The following is a 9,626-nucleotide window of genomic DNA, read 5'->3' on the forward strand; positions in this document are numbered from 1 at the left end:
AACGCCATGCTGGTTTGAGAACCTGAATTATAGGTTTAAAAATAAAAAAAAATAAAAAAATAAAATAGTAAAAAAATTTCTAAAAATGTTAAAAAGATTATTAAAAAAAGTTCTACCATGTACGTCAATTATTTACGATTTTTCATAAAACAAAACAAAAAAAACTATCTCCAAATATATTAATTTTTTAAATCATAAAAATAAATAAATAAATCACTTAAATAAACCAAACCTCAAACAAGGTTGCCGGTCAATACTATAATAAATTTGATCCACAAATTTATTTGAAATCTACTATCCCTTGTATTTTTGCTTAACAAACACCCTATACTTTGAAAGTAACGACTGACGGTTCCTTATTCCGTATTTACTTGGCATAACAAAAAGGGTTTACGCTAATAAGATCACTAAGTTAAAGCCTTTATGGCACTAGTGGTGCACAGAAGTCATGGGTGATCATAGATCCGATGCTTTGGGTGAAACCAACTCTCAAGATGTGATGGCCGCTGTGTATAGGATCCGGGTACATATTCACCGTCGCATATTAATCCGTGAAAATTATAATAAAAAAATAAAAAAAAATTACGGATCGGTTCTTTGTTAGGATGCTAAGCCTAAAAGTCCTTAAGGTTTGATTTTTATGCCATTATTGAATGCAGGGCTTTAGCTCACCCTTGCTAAATCCAAACAGGGTTGTTTGCATTTTCAATACTAGCTCTCTCTCACTCTCTCTCAATTCACAGTTGCAGAAATCTGGAATTGAAAGAAGATGATGCAAGTGCTGTGAATTTTAATTTTGAAAGGTTGGACAAGTCTCGTTTGAAAATAGATTATTTTAATAATTTTATGATTTCTTATGAAAAAATATTTAAAAAAGTAGGGAGCTTAATATGATAACTTTTTGATTTTTTTGTTAAAATTGAAAGTTGATGTCAATATTGGCAGCAACAATATATATCAATATATATACGACAAAAAACTCAACCATGGGAATTAGTCTAGTGATTAAACATTAGGACTTGTATTTAGGAGGTTAGGAGTTTGAAATGACGTAATAGATTAAAAAATGAAGACCCATCCATTTTGTTATTTTACTATGAAAAATGTTTCGGACCCCTAGTGAGGTGGCGCGTCATGATTGGATAAAAAAAAAATTGTTTTATTTATTTATTTTTTTTTTTGAGTTTCAGCCAGTGGGGGCTCGCCACCTCACTGGGGGTGCGACCCCCACTAGGGGTCTGCAGCAAGATTGTTTTACTATTGCTACGATAATAAATAATAATTATTTTATTTTAATCTACTAAATAATAATTATACCAAATCATATAAAACTATACGTTGCAGATTTTTTGTATCAACATATGGGTACTATTCAACCTTCACTTGTCACCTTCACGTTTTTCTCCCCATCTTTAACATATGCAACTAATTACATTTATGGTTCACTAATTACATTTCTTTCTCTTCTTATTTTTTTTCCCCACTTCTTTTCTTCATCTTCTCCACCTACATATACCTACCACTGTTTCACTATCATATTAATAGTTAATAATATTTCATCGCACTATTTCATCTACTTAAATAGTGCTATTGACTCCTACATATGTAACCTATAATCGCTATATAGAAAGTAGTGGTCAGACACAATACAAATTAGGGATTCAAATTAGCCAACCAGCTGAAGAATCGAATTAAATTGAGCTCTTTGAATTGAGCTTGTTTGGATTTTTAGTACATCGGTCTAATTTTGGATTTTCAATTCATTAAATCGATATGATTAAATTGATTCTTGATTTAGATTTTACCTAAATTTAACTAATTTGAAAACCGAACCTATATATATTTTAAAATTTCATTTATTTTGAAATGTCTTCACCTAATTAAGCTATTACAATAGATTTGATTGCACCTTATTAGATAAACGATTGAAATATTAGAAGCCTGAATTGGATTTTGTAGTTCGTTTAAGTTGTATTTATTATATTAATAGATATAATTTGTATTGATTATGTTTAAGTTTGAGTTGAATTTAATTTATATTGGCTAAAACTAAATAATATTTTGCTCTTTGTTTGTATTATATTTAAATATTAAAGACTTGTTTATTTTAGTTATTTATTATTAATTGATGCACTTATATTTATATATAGTGAAAGTGTGATTCTAACTCGAACCGACCCGAGCTACATTAGGTTGAATTGGTTTAATTTTACTTCGAAAAACTCAAAACTAATCATAATTGAATTGATTCTAAATTAATATTGAACCAAACCAACCCATGAATACCTCTATTACTTCTAATCCAAAAAAAAAAAAATGTTTGAAATCATTAATTTCACACAACCAATAAACCATCAATGACATGGAGGATGTAGACCCTACCACTGATGTGATAGTTTGACTTTTTTTTTTCTTGCTTTGCTAGAGCATTAGAATTGGCATTAGTGCTCCAAAATTAGAGCACTGAATCAGTGCTAAAAAAGAATACCTCTATTACAAACACAATAATGATTTATACCACTAAAAAAAAGATCACTAATAGTGCTAATACATTAGGAATGTCAACAAAAAAAAAGATGACGCCCACTGTCACATTATTAGTGGTGCTATTAAAACACAATTTTAGTGTTCTTAACCATTTTTCATTACAAACACATGTTTCACAACAAAAACAAATTTCTTTTCATCTAAATCGCCAAATCCAAACAGGGTTGTCTGAATTTTCAATTGCTATCTGTCGTGTGATGACCAAGGTGTTTGGTTCATGGGAAGTAGGGGTGTTCGCGGATCGATTTTGTGCGGTTTGCGGTTCGGTTTTGACCCGCCCGCATCTATGCGGTTTAGGAAAACGTCAACCCGCAACCGCCCGCAGTGCGGTTTGCAGTTTGTGCGGATAGGGTTTGCAAATGTGCGGGCGGTTTGCGGTTTACACTTTTTTCTTTAAAAATTAATTTTCGAGTTTTTTTTTCTAGCGAATTTAGGCATCAGATTCATTTTATATATTTGTGATAACAATTTTTTGATGAGTTTACAAATAAAAATTGAATATCAATGCGTTAAATGAAAGTACCCAAAACAAAGAGACCCTACACTAGCATTTTTGCCATGAAAAAAATGTATATCAATGCATTAAAGGTTGTACTCAATTAGAGTTGCCAGTTCAGTAATCAATAATCAAACTATAAGTTCTATCGACCATTAGAAGGAAAATTTTATTAGGAAAAAGTGGATGAATCACTAATGAAAATCATATAAGAAATCAAGTTTAGGACTTGATAATTCTACGGCATTAAGAAAGTTGAGAAATACTTAAAAATAAGAATCCTAGTGTCATAGAGAATATAATGGTGCTCTTGTAAAAGTTACAAAGTTGGTATATAAAAAAAAATTAATAATAATAATAATTAAAGTGCGGGCGGTTTTTGCGGGTTGCGGGTTTAAACCGCGACCCGCCCGCAACCCGCAAATTTGTCATATTTCAAACTGCATCCGCCCGTATTATGTTTGCGAAACCGCCCATTTATATGCGGGTTGAGCGGATTGGACGGTTTGAGCGGTTCGGATAAACCGTTGCCCACCCCTTATGAAAAGTTTTATGTTGTGGTGTGTTCCCCCATGCACCTTAGTTATAATATTTGTCCTTAAATTATGATTTATTATAATATTAATTATAATTTAATGTGAGATTAATAATTAAATAAATTATTCACATAAAATTAAAAAAATTTATTTTTAAATATATTAATTTTTTTCGACTTATAAAATAATAATAAAAAAAATCGCTTAAATAAAGCAAACCTTAACCAAGGTTGTGGGTCAATACTATAATAAATTTGATCCACGAATTTTTTTTTTCAAATCTATTTTTTAATAAATACCTAATATTTGCTCAATCGAAAAAGATAATCAAGACAAAAAAAAAACAAAAAAAAAATTCTTTTCTATCCAAATCGCTATCTAAACAGGGTTGTTTGAATTTTCAGTACCATCTGTCTCTCGGGAAATTCTCTCTCTCTCTCTCTCTCAATTAACAGTTGCGGAAATCTGGAATTGAAGAAGAAGAAGAAGAAGATGATGCACATGACGATGTATTGGGGCACAGACCTAACCCTCTTGTTCGACTGGTGGATTACCGATTCATGGCTCTCTTACGCCCTAACTCTCCTCGCCCTCTTCCTCGTCTCCTTCTTCTACCAATTCATGGAAGATCTTCGCCTCCGATTCAAATCCCCTTCCTCCTCCTCTTCCTCCGCCGCCTCAGTTCGACCGCCGATCGAGACCCCCCTCCTCTCCAAACTCTGCCGCAACCACAGCCCTAAGAGGCTGGCCACGGCGGCTCTGTTCGGGCTCAATTCGGCGATCGGGTATCTTCTCATGCTTTCGATCATGTCGTTCAATGGAGGTGTGCTTTGCGCTGTGGTTTTGGGTTTGTCTGTTGGCTATTACTTTTTTAGGACTGGGGCTGATGAGGAAGATGAGTCGCCTGCCATTCTTGACAACTCTTGTGCTTGTTCTTGACCTCTCTGTGTGTGTGTGTGCTGTGTAAGTGTATTTTGATCTTAAGATTGTGTGAATTTTGTGTTATTGGTATAGTTGTGAAATCAAAGATGTGTTTTTTGTTTTTCTATTATGTAATCTTGGAATTGAGGTGTTGGATTTGCAGAGTCAATCAAAGAAGCTATATTGGGGATATAATTTGAGACAATCAAATTAGTTTTTATTTTCTCAAAAATAATCAGAAAATTAATTTTGAAAACCAAACCAAAGTGCAGGACAGGGTGAGGAGGGGTCTTATCCTATGTATAAATAAACATAAAATTTGTACATAAAACATATTCAGAATAACATGGCATTGGCAATCTTGCAATCATAAGTGACTAATGGGTGTTTTGATTTATAATTTTGTTTGTATATATCATTATCTACTTCTTAAAAGTGTCAATTTTTTAATTAATTAATTAATTAATTTTTTTTCATACATGTGTTGCCTTGGTGAGCTATTGCCTCACCAACTTGCTAATTAGACAGTGGATTCCTCCTTTTGCTCCACAGCTTGCAAGATATTAGCAATCATTTCTAGTTGTTGTTCTCCTCTCAAGGGCGAGTTCTTATGCATTACTCATCTTTTCGCCACTGGAAACACTATCCGACTTGCAAGTGTTAAGCATGTTGCGAACCTTCATTCTAAGCCAAGATTGACCTCTCTATAAGTTTTTTAGTTGCATGAGAATGAGATTCTCAAATAATTTAAAGACTACCGAGTAAATGAGATGGGGACAAATGGTCTGGGAAAGATGATCCTCAGTGCTAATGTTTATACTTAAATTTTTTGTTAAAAACAAAATTAGAAAACATGTTTTTTTAAATTTATTTTGAATACAAAAGAATGAGTAACGGCCAATTCAAACTGGTGTGAAGAATTATTAGAGGTGGTTATCGGTGGTCCGTAGTGAGCAAACTTGCTGGACGTGATGAAGGAGAGAATAAGACTTGTTTATAGAACAAAGTAACAATTTTTAAAAATTTTATAAACATTAAAAGGGAAACTGTAAATCAGCATAACAAATAACAATACATAAAATCGTTTTCATACAACAAGAATTCTGCTTGGCAAATACATCCAAAAACATAGAATTCTTAATTAGTTGATTGTTATACAAAAAGAAAATAAACCATGATTTGTTGATTATACAGCTTGTTATCTTCTTCACCGAGTTATGACTCAAGGATCAGCACCGGGTCGACCCGTCATAGATGTAGTCAAGAACAGCAATGATTCCAAAAACAAAGGCCTGGTCAACTCCTGGTTTCACAACAACATGATACAGATCTTTGCTTGCCGATGTCATCAACGCCTCTACCTCTTTCTTCATATCAACCTGCATGCAAATCACTGCGGCTATAAGAAAAATTGATAAAACCGAACTGAACTGATCGCTAAAGTCCGTTAAATATCATATAAACTGAATGAATCGAAATATTATATTTATATGGTTTCATATTTTAATTTTTTGAATATTAAAAGATAAGTGATTAATAATCTAGGTTTTGTAATAAAAACTAGGAGAGACATTTATTAAAAAGTAAATTACATCGGTAGTCACTCTGTTTTGCTCTTTATATATATTATTTTGCTTCCTGTAAATTTAATTAGCTCAATTTTGACTCTTAATTTTAAATTTTGTGTCAATTTGATTCAATTGACAACTCTGATTAGGATTTTTGAAGAAAAATTATTAGTAAGTTGGTCGAGGATAACTCACATAATTTAACAAGTTTGTCTAGAAATGTGCTTATGTATGTATTTTCTTGTAAAAAACACTATTATTAGTTGTAATCAATTGGATCAAATTTTGACAAAATTATAAATTGAAAGTCAAAATCAAGTCGATTAAAATTACGTGGACTAAAATAACACAAAAGACTAAAACATAAGGATTATTGATGTAATTTGCCTACTATAAAACAACTTTTACCATTTTTTTTTCCCATTTATTCCTAATGTAGGATTCTGTAAACTTTATAAAACGTTCGAAAATTTCATGTGAATTCTTCTCTACATCAAACTAACAAAATCGAATTGTAGCACATGGTTTGTTTCGGTTCCTCAAAGAACAAAACCGAAAGGTTCACTTCGGTGTTAAACTTGGTGTTTACCTGAGCTATGATGTTGCCAATGGAGTCAACAATGCAGCAAGCTCTATCTGGAAAATAACCCTTGATCTCAAAGTCCCAAGCTGTGCCACAACCCCCGTGTTGAGTTGAGATTCTGATTGGATTGTTCTTCTTGAGGAGACATGAATTAGGCTCTTTTAAGGTGAAAACCAACTTTTGTGATCCTTCATAGTCAAAAGCATACCCTTTCCATTGTTTGTTAATGTTCAGTGCCTCAACTATACCTCCCTTGAATACCAAAAAAACAAAGGGATGATCAAATCAACAACAACTACTTTTTGATGATTTTTTCAATTTGGATTATGTAAATTTTATGATTTAATGGAATTCAAAAACATAGACATTTTTTTTTTTTTTCTTCCTTCTTTTGCTGATTTTTTTATGCTTTGTTAAGTTGTCAGGAAAATGCAGCATAAGAAGCATATGAATTTTGATCTCAGACTTCTAAAATCTGACAGAAAAATGAAAATTTTCAAACATTACAACAATTATGTACCCGACTTTAGTTTTTATTTGGTTGTTTTCTAAGATCAGATGGTACACTGTAACGACTTGGTTATTCTTTGGAAGTTTTCTAGCATTAGAAGGAACCGTTGTAATGACCATTGTGTGCGTTTCATTCTCTTTGATCATTCCATTTACAACAAAAAATAAGACAAATCGAAATGAAAGATTTTAGTTTTTTTTACTCTTCTTCCTCCAATTTTCTGATAGTTCTTCCTTGGAAAGGCAATTAAGTAACCCATTTTTCACTTTTTTATAACTGAGAACCAATCCTAAGTTGGATCTTTTAGACTTACCCAAAACCATAAACTCTGAATATGTGTGACCACCGACTATTATCTATACTGGTTTAAAACAATGCTCTTATTGTATAGATACAACAAAGAAGTATGTGTCATATTATATACCATGAACTCCAAATGCAATCATTAAAATAAAAAACTAACTCGATGCACGAAACTTAAGCAGGGTCAATATGTACGCAGCCTCATTCCATGTATGGAGATATTGTTTTCGTGAATCAAACCCGTGCCAGTAGGAACTCCAAATGCAAGCATACAAGAGCAAATGCATGAATTAAACATTCTAAGGGCAAAAGGGTGAGGATAATCTTTCCAAGAATGGAAAACAAAGCATCTAATCAACTAACCATGAATACTCCCTTTTTCATTTCAACTGTGCCTCATATATTTTCATGCATGCCGATGAATCTTATGCATGAGATTGAATTGAGCCTCTGAAAAGGTTGAGAATTCAGAATATATATACCTTACGACGGATGAGAAGCAGAGCATCACCATTGCCATCTCTTAGAATCATTTCTTCCTTTTTACCAAGAATTCCACAGCCATCTACTTTGAAAACAACCTTTTGGGTACTACAATCTGAAACCACAAAACCTCCTCCATACACAACATGTGGCCTCGTTCTCACTGCAAGAACCACTTGAGATGTTGAACACCACATCTTGCTCACCATGGGCATCGCATTTGCTTTTGCACCCATTCTCTCTCTCTCTCTCTCTCTCTCTCTCTCAAGTTTCATATTGCAACATACAAGAGTTAATGTATTTATGCACAAATAAAGGTAACAGTTAAAGGTAATCATATAAACGAAAAGTTATTCCCTCAGAAAATTATACAAAATTTGTTACAAGAAATATTTTATTTATACATAATTTACTTGGCGAATAATGGACTTTGGATTTTTTAAATGACACAATCGTAGTAAGTGGTTCACATTATTCTATATAAAAAATTTGTACATTTTTTATATTTGTAAAACACAAATATTTTTTCAATTAGCAGCATCTTTGTGGTTTCTAGGTTTTAAAGTGTAACAATGATAGATATCATGAAAAATCTTTCATGAAAATAATCATGAAAGTTTTGTGACCATTGGATTACACTTAGAATAAAGCACCACACACTAATCAAGACAATCCAAAGATCATAAATCTTTCATGATCATTTTCATAAAAAAAATTTCATAATCCATAACTTTTCTCTTTAAAGTGATAGTCTTACAATATAGCTACCACAATTATGTGGTTGTCATTTTTATAATTAGTATAATATTTTTTCAATTAGCAGCATCTTTGTGATTTTTAGGTTTTAAACTGATAGTCTTACAATATAGCTACCACAATTATGTGGTTGTCATTTTTATAATTAGTAGCATCTTTGTGGGTTCTTTGCTTTAAAGTGATAGACTCACAATGCAGCCCTCAAAAATATGTGATGGTCACATTTTACAATTAGGGGTGTTTTGGGAAGATGGTTAAAAGCTATTTTTTGATTTTTTTTTGACTTTTTTGTGAGAGAGGAAAATGGATTAAAAGTTGAGAAGTAGCTTTTAACCTACTTTCCAAAATAGCCCTTAATAACATCTTTTTGGATTTTTTTTTTTGAATTGATAAGCTCACAATTCATTCACGTCATTTTGACAAATCTTTTAGATATACAAATCTTTTACATATTTTTGTATTTGTATAATATTACTATGATATATAAACAAAAAAATATATATACATATATAATGTGTTGAGTTGTGAATTTATTACTTTAAATTTAAAATCTTATCAAAATATATTTTATTTATAAAAAAGACCATTATCATATGATTCCGACAAAAAATATGATTCAAACCACAAGGTTATTGAGTGTATTGGTATTCAAATGTTTGGCAAGTCTTTGACTTTCAAATGTAGAATCATTTTTGAGTGTCACATTAATCAACCTTTACATGTTAGAAAAAATAACTAATGAGGATTACTGGCCACCCCCCTTCTCCCAATTGAGTCATCCTATGAAGAAATTCAGGAAAAGGGCACCTTTGCTTTTTGAAATTTGGCAGCCTAATGACTCAAAAAAAAGTCAAAAAAGAATATTTGAATGTAGCAATTATTCATTGACAATGAACATTGTGTGTAAGATTCCCTCAAACAT

At 31.9% G+C, this 9,626-nt stretch overlaps 2 protein-coding genes across 2 annotated transcripts; one reads left to right on the plus strand and one right to left on the minus strand.

Moving 5' to 3' along the window:
* Window positions 1-4,086: 4,086 nt before the first annotated feature.
* LOC114319156 (copper transporter 5.1) lies at window positions 4,087-4,518 on the plus strand. Its single transcript, XM_028266153.2, has one exon. The coding sequence runs from the start codon at window positions 4,087-4,089 to the stop codon at window positions 4,516-4,518; it is 432 nt and encodes a 143-aa protein (XP_028121954.2).
* Window positions 4,519-5,493: 975 nt separating this feature from the next.
* Window positions 5,494-8,230, minus strand: LOC114319155 (LURP-one-like protein (DUF567)). Its single transcript, XM_028266152.2, has 3 exons — window positions 7,948-8,230; window positions 6,658-6,903; window positions 5,494-5,879 (listed from the first exon to the last, which is right to left on the minus strand). Exons 1-3 carry the CDS (start codon window positions 8,221-8,223, stop codon window positions 5,730-5,732), a joined length of 672 nt encoding a protein of 223 aa, XP_028121953.2. The 5' UTR covers window positions 8,224-8,230; the 3' UTR covers window positions 5,494-5,729.
* Between the last annotated feature and the right edge of the window lie 1,396 nt (window positions 8,231-9,626).

Source organism: Camellia sinensis, chromosome 4 (genome assembly GCF_055761805.1).
Source record: "Camellia sinensis isolate YWXY chromosome 4, ASM5576180v1, whole genome shotgun sequence".
NCBI classification, from domain to species: Eukaryota; Viridiplantae; Streptophyta; class Magnoliopsida; order Ericales; family Theaceae; genus Camellia; species Camellia sinensis.